Raw genomic sequence first — 18,948 nt, forward strand, 5'->3', positions numbered from 1 at the left:
GCAAAAGTTCATGTTCATGAACATTAGCTTTCAGAAATTATAATACAGGAAAAAAAAAGAATATTTTCATACTCTAAGTGAAAATATTCTGAGGCGAACAGTCCGACTCATTATCAGTCTTATACAAAAAACTCCTTTAGGACATATCCACACGGCCCTCCTCTCCTTGAGGATTTCAGCTCTCGGAGAGTGCATGCTTACAGTGAGCTATGATGTTGAGCCAATACATACCAAGCCAAGAAGAAACTACATGAAAACACCGCTCCCACTGCAGTATTCACTGGCGGCAGTGTCTCCATAGAGCACATTCTGGAAGACCACTATCCATTTTTCACCAGTGCCCTTTATAACTTTGCCAGCCAGCATCTGGATTTCCTGATCACGGGGGTGTTGGAATTTATTTACGTCTAGAAGATCACAGAGATATTAGAAAAATAAACAGTTGAGTTCAATGAAACTCTCCACATGCAGATCAGTATTCAGCACTGAGATTAGATAAGATTAACCTCAACAACATATAAGGCCTCTCTAGTCCCACTCGGTTGTGAGCGAAGCCAACTGTAACAATGATTTTGTCACTGATTCCCGAAAACCACAACATACAGGCTTGCGTAGAATGATTGTATTATGAATCATGGACTCACAGAATATTCCATGACCAAAATTAGCTTTTGTATGAGTTAATATGGATAATGGATTTTTCAGCTCCTTATTTGTCAAGAGCAACACACTCTGCTCAAACTGTTTGTGTTGAAGCATGATAACTTATATATAGTCTTGGTGTCCGTGCCGGTGTGTCCGTGCTGATTTGTCCGGGCCGGTGTCCGTGCACGTGCCGTGTTCGTGTCGGTGTCCGTGCTGGGTTTCCGTGCCAGTGCATGTGCCGGGTTTCCTCGCCAGTCCAGTTTCCGTACCGGTGTCCATGTCAGTGCCGGGTTTCCGTGCCAGTTTTCATGCCAATGTGTGTGTGTCCTTGCCAGTGTCAGTGCCATTGCTGGGTTTCGGTGCCGGTCCAGTTTCTGTGCTGGTGTCCGTGTCAGTGCCGAGATTCCGTGCTGGTGTCTGTGCAGTTGCCGTGTCCGTGCTGGTACTGGCGTCCGTGCCGGTGTGTCTGTGTCCGTGTCCGTGCTGGGTTTCCGTGCCAGTGCCGGTGTCTGTGCCGGGTTTCCTTGCCGGTCCAGTTTCTGTGCCGGTGTCCGTGTCCGTGCCAATTTCCGTGCTGGTGTCTGTGCAGTTGCTGTGTCCGTGCTGGTACCGGGGTCCGTGCCGATGTGTCCATGCCGTGCCGGTGTGTCAATGCCGGTGCCAGTGTGTCCATGTCGGTGTCCGTGCCGGCGTCAGTGCCGGCAGTTTACTTCATTTGTATATTATTTGTTTGTTTATGTAATGCATATCTTTGTTCTTATCTTATAAAGACATTAGTTTGGCTGTAATGCTCAGTCAGTCTTGTCAAAATAGTAAAACCAACATGAAAAATAATCGTCATAAAATCGTGAATCGTGATTTTCCAAAATAAAATAAAAATGTGCTATATCGCCCACCCCTACAGTAAAAACATTTATAATGTAGAAAATTATTTATAATTTAAATAAATTATATACATTTCGGTTTATCAAAGAATCCTGAAGCAACTGTTTTCAACACTGATAAGAAATATTTCTTGAGCTCCGAATCAGCATATTAGAATTATTTTTGAAGGATCATGTAACTGAATGTAATTGATTATAAGCTGACAATTCAGCTTTGCCATCGCAGGAATAAATTACATTTTAAAGTATATTAAAATATACAGTTATTTGTAATAATATTTTAAAATTTTACTGTTTTTATTTTTTTTTTAAATGCAGCCTTGATTTTTTGAGAGAATTCTCTCAAAAAACATTTTTAAAAGTCTTACTGTCCACAAACATTTGAACAGTAGTGTAGAACAGTGTATGTCCATCAAATTTGCATAAAATTTGTTTGATATGCAAAAACATGAAATTCTTGGTCTGTCCCTCTTAAAAGAGAGGGAATGTAATTCCTGGTTGTTTCTGTTTAAACTCGGGACATCCAGATGTAAGCTTAGATATCTTATCTACCAGTACCAAACACTTTTTGTTACAAAAAGCACTTTTCAGTACATTTCAAACCTGTAATAATTTGTGCTTAAGAGCTTTGCTGGACTGACAATGAATTCTTCTTAGTTACTCTCCAGTTCATAGATCACTCCTACCCTCATTTTTTGGATTATCAGCCTAGACTGAAACCTCAACGACATGAGTGCTAACACTTTAAACACTTTTAAGATCTTTTAAACACGTAATTAACATTAAGTTGCTAAATTTTTGCATTGAAAATGTTGGACCTTTATGAGCTGGTACCAAACAAGCTACACTTTATAATGGTCTTTTTTGAGGAACGATATACCAAGCATTCAAAAACAGAAGTATCAAATAACACAGAGACAGACAAAGCAAAACTCAGCATACTCAACAGTGATAGTTAACTAAAATGAAAATGTTTTTGTTAATTTAAATAAATCTGAAATGATTTCTACATTTATATTAGATTTAAAAAATTTAACTTAAAATTAAACAAACAAAAAAGATATAAATATATAAATATGATATAAATATGATAATATATAAGAGAATACCCAAAAAGCACTGTGAGGGTCGTGCCAAATTAATTCCTGCGTATCGGCAGAAAATGGCGCCCGCATATGAATCATCCATTTTCCAAACCGTGGGAACAGTGTAATATTACACGGGTATAATTTTCTTTTTGATTAATTATTAATTAGTTTAATAAGGTTTATACATGCTAATTTACATGACAGAATTCAAGATAAATCTTTTCACTTCTACTGGAGCTGCCTAGTTTTTAAATAATTATTAAACAGCAAGAATGCAAAAGCTGTAGCCCATTCGTTGCACTCAGTGTCCGAATTCACTCACTCGCACGCACGCACGGACACTCGTTTTCATTCACTCCTTCAAGTGGACTATATTCGTGGAGTAATGTAGGGAATAGTGAATGAGGGTATAGGGTGAATTCGAACACAGCCCTAGAAGTTTCTAGTTATCAAGACATTAGCTGGTTGAGGTGTGTTTAATTAGGGCTGGACTAAACTCTGCTGAGTAAACTCTCACACACACTAAGCAATTGGCATTTCTGGATTACAGGAAATATAAAGATATGACTCAGATGATTCTGGACATTCAGATGATACATGGACACCAGTAATTGGCACCAAGATCTTGTTACTCTTTCTAGCATGTAAACACTGTCCAGACCGGCTCAGCAGGTCTGACCCACAGGAAGCAAAGCCAGCAGCTCAAACAATGATAAGGGCATTGTGTTTCAGAAAATCCACAAAGTGAAGATGTACACAGATTTTCATTTCTGGATCATGGATGTACACTGCTCAAGCTTTAAACCAGAGCAGACCTTCGAAATTAAGCACAAATTTTAAGCACAAGCACTAGACTCCATAACCTTAAACCAAGGTATTTACAGACACACACACACACACACACACACACACACACACACACACACACACACACACATGTGCACACACACACGCGCTGTTTTCATGTTTTATGGGGACTTTCCATAGACATGATGATTTTTATACTGTGCCAACTGTATATTCTATCCCCTTACACTAACCCTACCCCTAAACCAACCCATCACAGAAAACTTTTTGCATTTTCACATTTTCAAAAAACATCACTTTTATTATTTAGAAGCTGATTTCCTCATGGGGACCAAAAAATGTCCCTGCGAGGACAAGAACTTTGGATTTTTGCCATCTTTGTGGGGACATTTTATCCCCATAATGTAGGGTTTACCATGTCTCTCTCACACACACACACACACACACGTCGGGTATTTGTGTTTTAATTATGAGGGCTCTATAGACATAATGATTTGCAATTCTCCTCTGCTCTAGCTTGTTTCATAGTCTAGCTTTCTAATAAACCATGCACTGTACACTAGGATTATTGTTTTCTTTGTGTCAAATTTCTTTAATTGATAAGAATGGCTGATAAATGAAATTTACATATGCTTGATGATTAAACATTAATACTAACAATGAATTTCGTGTGCCTACTTTAACAATCCAAAAAAAATTGTCATTTTTTAAAAAGTCATTTTATCAATGTCAAAGCACTTACAGTACATTAATGTTCATCTCATGAGTTACAGAACAGAACAGTCATAAAACCTATGAAACAATGTATCAGGGTAGAATTTTTTTTTAAACAAGTGTGCATGAACAGTTTGAAATACAATTCAAATAGTCTCACTGTAGCTGTCAGAATGTTGTTACTTAATCCTCTATTGCAGCAGCGCAACCTTCACCTCAGCTCTCAGCTCATTGGCTGGAAGTCAGCTATGATGTCATCACAGAATGTTATAAGGGCTCTGACAAGTAGCCTGGGAGCCACATTCAACGTAACACCGTTCAGCAGAGTGACTGCGTGTGAGAGAGGTTGAGAAAAGTGCTGTGGTGACAGAGCAAGAGCAAGAGTGTGAGAGAGATAAGCATGCAAGAGAAAGCCACAATGAAGGGAGGATCTACACGTTCATAACAACCCTACAGACCTCAAAAGAGTGCTTAAACATTGTATGGAAGAAGTGGAAGTCTTTTTTGGAGGTTTGTAAACAATGGCATTGTCTGCATGGAATTGCACTGTTTTTAAACTTGTTTACTTACTGTTTGCGTTTAACATGGTTTACCACTCAAATGCACAAACCTCTGTGTTATTATTTTTTATTAACTAATTTAGAATATTCCTGCTTTTCCTTCTCAATCTCTGTCAGGTCATGGGAAGCACACAGCCCACTGCAAATGAAAGCACCTGTGAGAACATCACAAAAATCACAAATTCCTCCACCAAAAGTGAAGTACAGATGGTGCTGCTGGGCACACTCATGTCCATTCTTGTCCTGGCCATCGTCTTTGGCAACGTGTTGGTGATAACAGCCATCGCCCGGTTCCAACGACTTCAGAACGTCACTAATTGCTTCGTTACATCACTTGCTTGTGCTGATCTGGTCATGGGATTGGTGGTGGTGCCTTTCGGCGCCCTTAACATCATCCTGAGCACTTGGCACTTCGGCAGCTTCTGGTGTGATTTCTGGACGGCTACTGATGTTCTGTGCGTCACGGCCAGTATCGAAACGCTCTGTGTCATTGCTCTGGATCGCTACCTCGCCATAACATCCCCCTTCCGCTACCAGTCCTTACTGACCAAGAGAAGAGCTCGCATCATTGTGCTGCTGGTGTGGGTCATTGCCGGGCTCATTTCCTTTCTACCAATCTATATGAAGTGGTGGATTTCTGACACGTGTGAAGCATTTTTTTGCATGAGTAATGCGACATGCTGTGAATTTCACACCAGCCCTGCTTATGCTATCATCTCGTCCATAATCTCCTTCTACATCCCCCTGGTCATCATGGTTTTCGTCTACAGCCGCGTCTTCCAGGAGGCAAGAAAGCAACTGAAGAAGATCGACAAAAGTGAAGGCCGATTTCACGCTCAGAACAACAATGCCAAAAAGCAAAATGTTGTGAGCAGCCATTGCGAGGCGAGGACCGCCAAGAAGCCCAAGTTCTGCCTGAAGGAACATAAAGCGTTGAAGACTTTGGGCATCATAATGGGTATATTCACACTGTGCTGGCTGCCGTTTTTTGTACTAAACGTGGTAGCGGCAATAATTCATGTGGACAATTTGACGTTCATAATATTAAACTGGATAGGCTACGCAAACTCAGCCTTCAACCCACTGATCTACTGTAGGAGTCCAGAGTTCAGGTACGCTTTCAAGGAAATCCTATGCCTCAACAGGTCACGCTACCCTAACGTTAGGCCAACCAATGGATATGTATATAGTGGGCATAGCTGGAAGAGTGAACACAGAGGGCGAAGCAAAGGCAGCTCAGAGGACAGTGACCCAGCTGAGGGCAACTCGGAGAAAGAGGGATGCATGTCAGCAGATAAAAAAGACTCTAATGGGAACTGCAGTAAAAACCTAATGAGTGCGTTATAAATCACCTTGCAAGTCCTGACTCATTCCAATGTGACTTCTCAATATGTCACATAAGGACAGGTTACGCCTCATCTGGTAAGTGGCCAATGGTGGGTGTGTGATGGAAAAAGGGACATATTTAAAAGATTGTTTTCTTCATCTACCTCATTGTTTTCTTCTCTAGATTCACTTTATCTGTTCATTTCACCGTGACCTCGCTCAAAAAGGTTAGCACACACAAAAAACAAAAACAAAATTAAAGTTAAAAATGCTTCCCGATTCAGTTTTAAATGGAAAGAAATGTTCAGAAAGAATGTACTTCTATGACAGTCAAGATAAAAGACACTGAACTGGTTGTTCACTAGAGGGACTTCCTTCTTGAGTCATGTTTCTGTCATCTTGCATACATTGAGGAACTGAGCTGCAGTTTTAAAGTATGATCTGCTTTCAATAGATTAACAGATTAAAACAGGGGTTGCCTTTTTGAAGCAATTTTTACTTGTTACTTGGTTCAAATTGGATTCTATAAAATGTCTGAGTTAAAATTCACCCAACCGAGCACTGAGACAACACCTCTTACCACAATGCAAAAGGAAATTAAACCACACGGCCATCCCCGTTTGTTTAAGCAAAATGACAATTTCAGTCATGCGATTGATAAGCTGAGCATCCTTAGATGGAAGTAACCATATAAACCAATATAAACCAATTTATGCTGACGCACCAAACCACATTTTCACAGCATAAACAAAAACCTATATTTCATACTTAAAACGCGTGTGTTTGATAACAGAACTTCTCTAGTGGCTCGATTATTATCTGCGATTTGTCATTTAAGGTCTCTTAGCAGGCTCAGTCCTAAATGCTGCCAAATCCTTAATTCACCATGGGAATGTTCTTAACATTTTCCAGTACAAATAGGCAAAGTCCAACAGGCCTTTGTGTAAATCCCTGAGATTCAGTGTTTATCAAAGACATTATGTGACTCCCTCATTACCAAAAACATTATCTAGAAAGATAAATAAATTAAGAGGTATCGAGTTTCCTGTCAGGCTCATCTAATGCACGCAGTGCAAAGGACACAGCAATTTCCCTGTTCCTCACCCACATTTCTGACCAAGGCGTTTAATATAATGTTCCATACATATCATGAACTGCATAAGTGGTAAACAGTTTCGATACTTGTCAGTGTTCGTGAACTATTAATTTAGGGCAAGTGGCTCTCTGTTACTGTGCAGCCTGCCTATGTTTTCCAAAACTGTGAACTTTGATCTTTAAAAAAACTCTTCGAATCAGTTGTGGCTTTTTGTGGTCCTTATCAATTTTTGTGTTTGCTTTGAGGATTTTAGACATTTCTATGTTTGCTTTCAATGGATAAAATGTAGTTATAAAACACCATTTCTGTTCCATGGAAGCATAACATCAAAGTGCAGTTTAAAACTATAAACTTCTTAAAAGGGTGCTTTGTAAATCTGATCCAGATTTGACATTTGAAACATAAATCAAAAAAATTTCAATGTAAATATTTAAAAGACCATAGAGATTATAATAATGCAGTTTTTCTGTAAACAGTGAACTACCAGAGACAGAGAGCATGCATGTCCTTTTTCAGGATGTGAAACTGAATGCGACAGCTTGAACAAATTTGTTAACACTGCACCCTTCTGGGAAGGTTTTTCTCTGCATGTCGCTCACCGTGAGAAACTCTGATCTGTACTATTTTGTGCTAAATGAAATATCTGTGCAATCTCTAATTGTGGCAATGCCATTTCCTGTTGTTCTCTGTGGACACCGTTAAACTGTTGAGTAAAGTGTTTACATTCATAAATGTCTTATATGGTTCACAGTTAATTGGCATGCAACCCCTCATGAATTGCACCTTCATCTTCATAGTGATTAAGCAATGCTCTGGAGTTAATGTCACGCTACATACATCATATTGATGTCACCTTCAGCATTCAATGTACACCAAGTAATTTTACCATTGAAAGTTGAACAAATCTGTTCAAATTTGTAAGGTCCAGTCATATCATCGCCAAGAAAAAGCCATTTTATGTACATACAGGTGGTCATACAAATAGGTGGTCAAGGTGGCCACCATGTTGAGATCACATGACCAGCCAAACATTACTTATTGTAAACCCCCTATTATTAGAGGCTTAAATAACATTATAACGAATGACACTGCGAATAGGGAATTTATACAATGACATTTGAAACAAAAAAGTTTGGTTTGCAAAATGCTGCAGTTATGCAAATAGATCCCAGTATAAATTTCCAGTGTCACACTGGCCAGTGAAATATAAACCAAAAAATTACTTGGTGCATATTGTAGTCCATCTTCTGAGTCTGTACAGCTTAAAAGGGAACAAGACATTTTAGCAGGACTGGCTTTTTTTTATTAGGCACACTTGGTTTTAAAATGTTCTGCTCCACAGTTGAAACAGACATTTTGCCTGCAAGGAGATTAACTGTCACATTTGCAAATACAGACACAGTGTGGACAGCCTCTTACTGATGCATGAAGATGTGATTAAAAATGCCCTGAATATTGCCTTAATGATAAGAGCAGATTTCATAATCATAATGCAAATGAACACTGCGGTAGGCAAAAGTTCAAACAAAACTATCCACTCCACAACCCTCTTAGGAAAGCTTAATTCATGGCATGTGTACTGTATATAATGATGTTCCAGTTCAATGTTTACCTAGATTCCTTTGAGCTACTTTCGCACAAGATTTATCACTGTTTCGTTGAACTACATTGAAATACGTTCAACCATATTTGTCTTAGTGGTATTTATGAAATACATATGTCATGCCATTTGTATTCTGTAATAAATTATGTATTTAATGAATGCCTGGATGTGATTGATGTTTTTTTTTTTTTCAATGTTTGGAGGAAAAGGTGCATAGCATTAAAATTAATTCCTAATATGTTTCTGTATAAACAAAGCAATCACAGCCATTACAGCATGAAAAACAGCTTTAGGGTTTGCAAAGGATCCAAAATGCTTCTAAAGTGTTTCTAAGCATAGCTACATGATACAGAAAGCTTAGCTTTATTCAGCCAGTCCATGAGTGCTTATACAGTATGACTTTGTTATAGTATTAGATTCAACACTTATCAGCTGCCTTTTATCTTAGGCCATCAGAAGGAATTTTCCCTCACCATTCAAGAGTAAATCAATCACTGAATCACCATGAGTATGATTTGTGTTCATCTATGCTATGTGGAAAACATCCCCTTAAGAATAACTTCACCCTTTGCATGCGTAGCTGCAACTCAGCCATGTCTATTTCAGTATGGGAACGAGCCCCTGCAGCATGTGATTGGAATAGACTGTGATATTGTAATATGTTTCCATTCTGAGTTTATTACTATATCAGATTCCATTAGAATTCATTCTCATTCACCTCATATCTCTGTGAACAAAAGTGCAGCTTGGATACAGTAAATTACATGGCAAAGAAATGTTTAGGTGTTTGGCCACACAGAACCATATAGGAAGAGTGATGCATTAAAAGGCCAATGATTCATGAAGTTATAGTTGTAAATGTTCTCTTGATTGATTGGTTCATATGCCTGCTGTGACATAGAGAAAAGCATAATAGATTCAACGAAAGGGAAATTAGACATAAATAGAGCCACCAGAGAGGAAAATACAGGAAGGTTTTCACCATTAACTCCATTAGTGAAGGTGAAAAAGTACATCAAGAAATGGATCTATGTACACTCACCTAAGGGATTATTAGGAACACCATACTAATACTGTGTTTGACCCCCTTTCACCTTCAGAACTGCCTTAATTCTACGTGGCATTGATTCAACAAGGTGCTGAAAGCATTCTTTAGAAATGTTGGCCCATATTGATAGGATAGCATCTTGCAGTTGATGGAGATTTGTGGGATGCACATCCAGGGCACGAAGCTCCCGTTCCACCACATCCCAAAGATGCTCTATTGGGTTGAGATCTGGTGACTGTGGGGGCCATTTTAGTACAGTGAACTCATTGTCATGTTCAAGAAACCAATTTGAAATGATTTGAGCTTTGTGACATGGAGCATTATCCTGCTGGAAGTAGCCATCAGAGGATGGGTACATGGTGGTCATAAAGGGATGGACATGGTCAGAAACAATGCTCAGGTAGGCCGTGGCATTTAAACGATGCCCCATTGGCACTAAGGGGCCTAAAGTGTGCCAAGAAAACATCCCCCACACCATTACACCACCACCACCAGCCTGCACAGTGGTAACAAGGCATGATGGATCCATGTTCTCATTCTGTTTACGCCAAATTCTGACTCTACCATCTGAATGTCTCAACAGAAATCGAGACTCATCAGACCAGGCAACATTTTTCCAGTCTTCAACTGTCCAATTTTGGTGAGCTCGTGCAAATTGTAGCCTCTTTTTCCTATTTGTAGTGGAGATGAGTGGTACCCGGTGGGGTCTTCTGCTGTTGTAGCCCATCCGCCTCAAGGTTGTGCGTGTTGTGGCTTCACAAATGCTTTGCTGCATACCTCGGTTGTAACGAGTGGTTATTTCAGTCAAAGTTGCTCTTCTATCAGCTTGAATCAGTCGGCCCATTCTCCTCTGACCTCTAGCATCAACAAGGCATTTTCGCCCACAGGACTGCCGCATACTGGATGTTTTTACCTTTTCACACCATTCTTTGTAAACCCTAGAAATGGTTGTACGTGAAAATCCCAGTAACTGAGCAGATTGTGAAATACTCAGACCGGCCCGTCTGGCACCAACAACCATGCCACGCTCAAAATTGCTTAAATCACCTTTCTTTCCCATTCTGACATTCAGTTTGGAGTTCAGGAGATTGTCTTGACCAGGACCACGCCCCTAAATGTATTGAAGCAACTGCCATGTGATTGGTTGATTAGATAATTGCATTAATGAGAAATTGAACAGGTGTTCCTAATAATCCTTTAGGTGAGTGTATTTGTATGATGAATATGAAAGGATGAAAGTGAAATTCAGGCAACTTAATATCTTGCAAACCCAATACTGTACTACACTAAAAATATTGTTATAATACGTAACCGAGCACATTAACCATGTTGCAGTGATAAATATATTGTAAAATGGGCATCAATCAATCAATCAATCAATAAAAAATAAATAAAAAAAATCACTAGATTTAGAATAGTGCAAACAAACAGATATACCATCTCAGAGGAAAATGTTATTGTTATTGAGTGTGTTCTTTCAAAGGTCATACGAATTATTAGAGATATTTTATTATATCAGTTGTTTTTTCAAACTAATTCAGATATATAAAAAAGGTAGAAATGAGGCATTTGCTGCAAACTATATTTTACATGGTTTTTGTTTGTTTGTTAAGACGATTTGCTGCTATATAGGCTTTTTTTCCTCAGGAGAAAAAAATCTGAGCAGCAGGAACCTTGAGCAAAAGTTTAAGCAAGAAGACTGATGACTATTTAATTATGTTGCCTTATAGGAGAAACAACTGCGATATTAAGTAGAGAAAATTAATTAAAAATAATATGAATAATTATTATTTTATAAGTTTATACATTTATTTTATTATTTTTATTTATAATTTATATTTTTATACATCTCCAAAACTACAGGATAAAAAAAGACATTTAAAAGCACATTGGGACGACACAAATTAACTGAAACAGCGACAGAACAACAGATATGATGACCACAAATCAATACCAGTGCTATTTTAGAATGATCTACAGCCTGCATGAGAAATGAAGAACCATGTGAAAACATTATCAGTAACATTAGAAGTTAGAGAGGCTCTATGGATGTGATTTCCAGAGATTCAACTCTTGGAAAAACATTGTGCATGTGACATTAACTAGCATGTGTCAGGAGAAAACAACAGACAGCCACATCACAACACAACCTCACCTAACATAAGCAGCCTCAAACAAACACACAGCCAGTCTGAACAACTTCTTCTTTGACCCTCTCACTACTAAATCAAGGTCTATCCCACCGTGAGAAGGTTTTATAAGGACACAAGACTTAAAAGTGTGTTTTAGAACTACTGAACAAGAGTCTCTCTGGTTGTTATTCAAGAGTGCTCTTCAAACTGATCTGATCATTTACCTCAATTACACTTGAGCCTCAACTGAGCTATAGGCAGCACGTCTCCGTTATTAAATCATGCTCGGCTTTCCACCACAAATAAAACTGTTTCATCAATTGGCGGCCCTTAAAAAGTCTCAAATCGTCTGCCAGGCACACATACGGTTTCGCTGTCAATATACGATTTGGAACATAATGTCTTTCTCTGGATTCCACATGCTCACGTTACGGGCCAAATCTCCTTCTCTGCAGTATCTCAGCTCTTTACAAGCTTCCAAGATAATAGAATCATGTTGTGAGTGGAAAAGTGCGCAATCCTGCTGAAAAGATACACAGAAGAGAGGCAAAACTGACTGTGAAGAGCAGGTTTTCTCCAGCAAAGGAGTAGGACACTCACCATGGCACCACACAGTCTAAAAGCACTGGTCTCTGAGAGACTTTCACGGGCCACCCCAATAAAGTCATTCTCCTGCCCTGGGGGTTAAAACAGCACAGCAACAGAGCATGGTTTAATTCAGCCTCTGAGTCCAAGAAAAATATCTGAAAAATACTAGTCAAACAAACAGCCTACAGCCGCATGCAGTGCTCCTTTCCCACGTTTGATAAATCTGCCATTTTTTTGCTATTAGCTTGTAGTATATTATAGAAATCTCTAAATCCGACAGCAACATGCTACAGCTGTCATCATGGACGTGCAGAACAAAGAACTTTCGCACCGTAATAGTGCCATAATGGTCCGAACATGAGGAGTGGGAGACATCAGTAGAGTACAACATAAACACTAGCTATCAGCAGCATGACGCACACAGACACACATGAAGACTAACGCTGGTGCATATGCAGTGGTGAAACATAAAAACAAGCCGCGCACACAAACGACCACAGGGGAGCTGAAATGAGACACCACAAAAGCACTCAGAGGAGAGATTATGGAGTCACTCACAGGAGCCATTTTAACAAAGTAAGAGCCGAGGGTCCCTCTTGTGCTTAATGATTTTGCCATTAGAGTAATCCAGCGTCTCATTTTCTCCCTCCAGAACACAGTGTCGGCCATGTGATTTTAACACTACAGTCGACCAGCTGTGACTCGCAGTCCTGCCATGCATCTATGCATTTTTAATTGACGCGGTGTGCTAATATCCATGGTTATGAAGAAATAACATTCAAATAGAGAGTTTATATAGAGAGTTGGGTTTAAAAGCTCAAGTTGTAGGGCCTGTTTACACCTGGTCACTTCATGCGTTTTTGCTGATCAGATAGTTATCTGATTTATCAAAACGATTCCATTTACACTTGGTCACATAAATGTGTTTTCCCAAAATTGAACTTTTTAACTTTAAAAATAATTACTTTTTTTTTAAAGAATTAAAACAATTGCATGCTAAGAGTTTGAAATAGCCTGTATAAACTAATATAGTTTATAAGTTAGTAAATAATAAAGAGGAACAAAAAAAAAAAATAATAATACAAGAAATAAACAAAGAGTGCTTTCAGTATTTAAGATTATATCTGGTCGTTTTTCTTTCAAGAGCTGCGAGTGATTTTTCTCTTTCTTGTCTTTACTGTTGTTTTATTATTACTGATGACATCATAGACAGCGGTAGATCCGACAAGCTGCATTCACACCAATGCACAGATCTCTTCTGAAATATAAGATGTGGTTTGTCCTGCCTGTTTAACCCCTTAAGACATACAGTGGTGGTCAGAATTATTTACCCCCTTGGTAAATATGATCAAAGATAGCTGTAATAAATCACATTATGAAATAAATGTTTTTCTCCAAAACACATTGGGAACAATTATTTGCACCCTTTTATTAAATATGTTTTGCAACCTCCTTTTTCCAAGATAACAGCTCTGAGGCTTCTCCTATAATGCCTGATGAGTTTGGAGAACACCTGACAAGAGATCAGAGACCATTCCTCCATACAGAATCTCTCCAGATCCTGCAGATTCCCAGATCCATGTTGGGACTTCTTCTCTTCAGTTCAGCCCACTCATTTTCTATAGGGTTCAGGTCTGGGACTGGGATGGCCATTGCAGGTGCTTGGTTTTGTGATCAGTGACCCATTTTTGTTTTGATTTTGATGTTTGTTTTTGGATCAGTGACTACGTTTACATGCTGACAAATATCGGGTTATGGTCGGGTTAAGGTCACTATTTGGGTTTCTGAAACATTCGGAATAACCCGTTTACATGCGTGAGTAGAGAGAGTTACTCCTGTATACATGGAATTTGTAATCAATTGGCAATATCCCGATGTAAACGGCGACGCACGGTTAGCGTCTGGACGTACGGACAACGTTAAGACGCAATGTGGGTCATTTCCGATTCTTCTTCCTGTATCCAAAGGCAACAACAACAGCAGCAGCACGCGGATAATGAATAGCTCGGGGCAGATAGCGATCGCCTTTGTTTGCGATTTCCTCCTCGCTCCAAAAGTGTGGTGCTGTGCTGCGTCTCGCCATGTTTACCTCTACTTCTTGTTTACTTCCGGTATCCTGCACGTGGGTTTTTGTATGCGCCGTCTATACTCAAAAGACCAAGATTCCTTGCGAATAGAACATGCGCAGAACACAAATCAATGTTCCTTTTGATGGGGATATGCCGATACGCGTTTACATGACCAAATATTCGGGTTAGAAAAGGGGTACCCCAGGGATAATATCCGGGTTTTTAAAAACCGGGATATAAGCATATCCGGGTTTTTGCCGGTGTTTACATGGCCGTGCGCGGCCGGGTTATTGCTAATATCCCGGTTTTGAACGGGTTATTGGCTGCATGTAAACGTAGTCACTGTCCTGTTGGAAGATCCAAACACGGCCCGTTATAAGATTTCTAGCAGATGCTGCCAGGTTTGATTTTTTTATCAGTTGGTATTTGATCGAATCCATGATGCCATGTATCTGAACAAGATGTCCAGTACCTCTGGCAGAAAATTAGGCCCACAGCATTAAAGATACAGCAGAGTATTTCATTTTACACATGGGGTACTTTTTTTATCCCTGTATGAACCAAACCCATATTAGGAGTTTGCTACCCTATTTGGAGACCTTAAGGAAAAGTGTGAAATACCCTATAAAATCTATCACCCCTTTAAGCTTTTTGTGTCACAAATGATCTTGCATTATTTTGAGCACATAATGGGGTTTGATTAATTAAAATAAGAGGCAGATGGAAGAGTGATCCGGTTTGAACTGGATTCTGCATACAAAATCTACAATGGAGGATTTGTTTGTCAAAATTGATAATCAATAAGGCTTCCATCTGGGGGGTTAATAATGAATGACTTACATTAATTTTGTCCCTTTTTTGTTCAAGGTTTTTAAAGTACTTCAAAGACTGACTAATTTCCTGTACCTATTGACGTACTGCACAAAGACCTGCTTCACAAACTGCACTCCACATTTCACAGAAATCGAATGCTAAGACCCTGCTTTTACTGAAAGATGAAAAGAGCAAATATATTTAGATCCAAATCATCACAAGGTTCCAAGTCTACTCTGGTTTGCTCTTCATGCATATTAATGACATGTGAACACATTGTATATTTAAATTACTAAAGAATGCACTTTTCCCTCCCTTTCATTAATTTTCTCTAATTTTTAATCTGATTATTACGCTCAGACGTTTAACACATTAATTCAATGTCATGCCTGAAGAAATCGAAATAATAATTAGGTATAAGTTGCCTTTTTACAGCATGGCTGTATGCCATAGGTTAAAGTCCCATTTGAAACATAAATGTTGAATATCTAAAGCCTTTTGTTTCCACTTTAGATAAAGTCCCAGACTGTCTAGGAGACTACCTTGAAGTGCCCCTTACTATGTTTTTTTGAAAATGACCTTCCATGCACGGTGTAATATAGCTGTTTGTGAATGTAAGGGTAAGGGCTGCAAAGTTTCGACAAAAGATCAAAGTGCACGACAAATAAACTATTGTCTCCTAAAAGTATGTTGTGGCACCTCCAGTCACTGTCAGTCGAGATTAGCAGCTATATTGACGTAATTGTAACACAAAATCCAAAATAAATAGTTTAATATAGTGAAAAAAAAAAAAAAATTATTGATGTATTTACAAATCAGTAATATTTTAGTCAGTTTGTGACAGGTGCCACTGAATGTTATGTAATACCAGTGCAGCTGTATGTTGTTGATCATGCAAACTGCGCATTCTAGGAAACACGGAATAAATCTATCATGGGTCACTACAAATACCACAGTAACAGTTGTATCCATTACTTTAAACCTTTATTCTAGCATGATGCTGCATGCACGCCGGTAGGTGTCAGTATAAGTAAGTGTAACAGTAGCCATGCCAGTGGCATATGAAGCAATCCATCTGCACGTCACAAGATTTAGTAGCACAAGCCACCATCCACTGGCACATGCCAATGAAAACCAGATGTGCCACTAAGCACAGCAGCATGTTAATACTGCTACTGGAGCATTGGTAACACCATTTTGCAGCCAACACTGACTCAGAAAACACTAGTTTACCAGTAAATGAATACAATTTTCGAATTTCATATTCAGAGAATATTTGTTTTCGATTTTTAATTGGTTCATTCAAAAGCAGACATTTGGAGCATTCTATTGACATAGAATGTCTGTGAGGCAAGCTTGTTCGAGTTTCGATTCATTTTTGTGAGGCGCTCCAGAAAGTAGTTCACGCAGTGACCGAGATTGCAGAAAGCGCATCCTGTTTTTTTTCTTCTTTATTTTACAAATGCACAAGTTTTGTTGTTATTGTGAGTGTACACAAATAAAATTAGACCATTTTCAAATGATGTACTCTTATCTGTACGGCCAGTTGTGTGTTCTTTTCACTGTTATCAGGAAAAGTGATCTCCGCATGAACACTTGGATATGCACCAAATAATAGCACACATTTATCTAGGATAACAATAGAGTGAGCGGCCAAGTAAAGTGGCTAAGGTTAGGCTACTAATTACATGTTTCAAGTGATAAGCCATATTTTAGGTCGCTGAATGATAGGCGAACATTTGGATTTCCTGTCCGACATACTGTAATTTCCACATGGACCAGCAGTGTTAATGATCTGTCCGTCACAGACTGCTTGACTTCACCACTTCCTGTGGAGTTTTTTTTTTTTTCTGCGACTAACTGACCAATTCAAATTTGGTCAACTAAGCCTCTTCTCGTTGACTATTAAGGGCAGCCCTATTTCTGACACGCGCTGTAAGTAGTAGACCAATCACAACAGACTGGTCAATCTGACCAATCAGAGCAGAGTAGGCTTGAGGAAAGGAGGGGTGAGGTGATGTGCAATCTATATTATGAGAAAATTAAACCTATTGTAGGAGACCTCGAAAACAAAATTAGGAGCCTTTAAAATAGCATAATAGGGGCACTTTAAGTTCCTGAATTAATATTTTGCCTTTGTGAAACAGGACTGGTATTGTTTATTAGTGCAAAGTACTTGCTGCTGTCATCATAAGACCGTCTGTTATCCTGGCTGTCTGCCCATCCTGAAATCAGACCCATTAGACACAGAATCCCGACAGTATATGTCATTCTCTTTCACTCCCTTATCCTTTTTTGTGTTTACTTCTCAGATACAAGCCCTAGAGCTCTGAAATGCCTGCAATGTGTAAGCAGAATGAATAAATGCCCGGGATTTATTGTCATAAAGGAGTACACAGAGGCCATACATGGTAACAGAAATGGAGACATAAGTGTCTGTGGAATTACTCAAAGAGACACCAAGTGGAGGAGGCTGGCAGGAGGTGTTGCTCTCGACTTCTGTTACACCACGTGGGGATTTATCGATATGAGTTTCCTGGTCTTACAGTCTGTGCTTTGATGTCCATTGCACTGACTGGAGGCACTTACATTTTTTCACCCTGAAGAAAATGTGCTGACTTATTCTTATAAAAGTCGTTTATATAGTGAGATACTGGAATAAATTAAACACCAAGGGCAATCTTACTGGACTTAGATTAAACAAATCATTCATTATTATGGTTGTGTGCTAATATGCACACAAAACTTTACTGCATACACTTCAAAGATAAATAAATGTCGCAGGGAATAAATGTTACAATGTGACTATTTGACTAATTATAGGACATAAGACAAATAAAGGGAGTGTCAACCCCAAAAATGAAAATGCAGTCATCATTTACTCACCCTCATGTTATTCCAAACATATAAGACTAAGATTGGGGTCCAATGTTGTTTTGAACAGCACTGACTTTCACTGCATGGGGAAAAACAATTCAAAATATCTTCTTTTGTGTCCCGGAGAAGAAGAAAAAAACTTTTGAAATGACATGAGGGTGAGTGGTGAACAACCCCTTTTAGAAACAGAGCTTGGATCTTCTACAAACTAAGAACTAAAGTTAACCATGAGACTCTTCTTTTTTTATACTACTGGATGCAGTTCAGTCATTGATGTTCTGCCACTGAATATAAAACAGACACTCAAGAGTCATTTATTCAGAGCAGAAAGCCGTTTTAAATTAAAGTGCCAGACCTCTGCATACGTCTCTTATACATCTGTTTTTCATAATTTACAGCATCATGTAGGCATGTGGAATGTAAAATGATGTCATGCTACAGAAAACAGGTGTTAATGATGCAATTTAGCTAATCTTGGTGTTTTATTTGCCTGGGCAAATGAGACAGGCACAAGAATAGAACAGTACCAGATGGGTTGTTGAATGGTCTTCCAATGATAACATGTTGAAATTTCAGTCTCTATTTCACTTTTAGTGCAGCTTGCAGCAAAACTCTTAAAAACAAAGGTTCCTCATGACTCAACTGCAGCACCTTTGTGAACCGATTACAAAGAATTATATTTGGATAAAGGGTTCACT

The 18,948-nt window shown here is 38.9% G+C and overlaps 1 protein-coding gene across 1 annotated transcript; it reads left to right on the top strand.

The window, feature by feature from the left end:
- Window positions 1-4,145: 4,145 nt before the first annotated feature.
- adrb2a (adrenoceptor beta 2, surface a) lies at window positions 4,146-8,882 on the top strand. The gene is made up of 2 exons (XM_082177908.1): window positions 4,146-4,648; window positions 4,816-8,882. Exon 2 carries the CDS (start codon window positions 4,819-4,821, stop codon window positions 6,043-6,045), a length of 1,227 nt encoding a protein of 408 aa, XP_082034034.1. The 5' UTR covers window positions 4,146-4,648; window positions 4,816-4,818; the 3' UTR covers window positions 6,046-8,882.
- Window positions 8,883-18,948: the final 10,066 nt, after the last annotated feature.

Source organism: Leuciscus leuciscus (assembly GCF_965113295.1).
Source record: "Leuciscus leuciscus genome assembly, chromosome: 8".
NCBI lineage: Eukaryota > Metazoa > Chordata > Actinopteri > Cypriniformes > Leuciscidae > Leuciscus > Leuciscus leuciscus.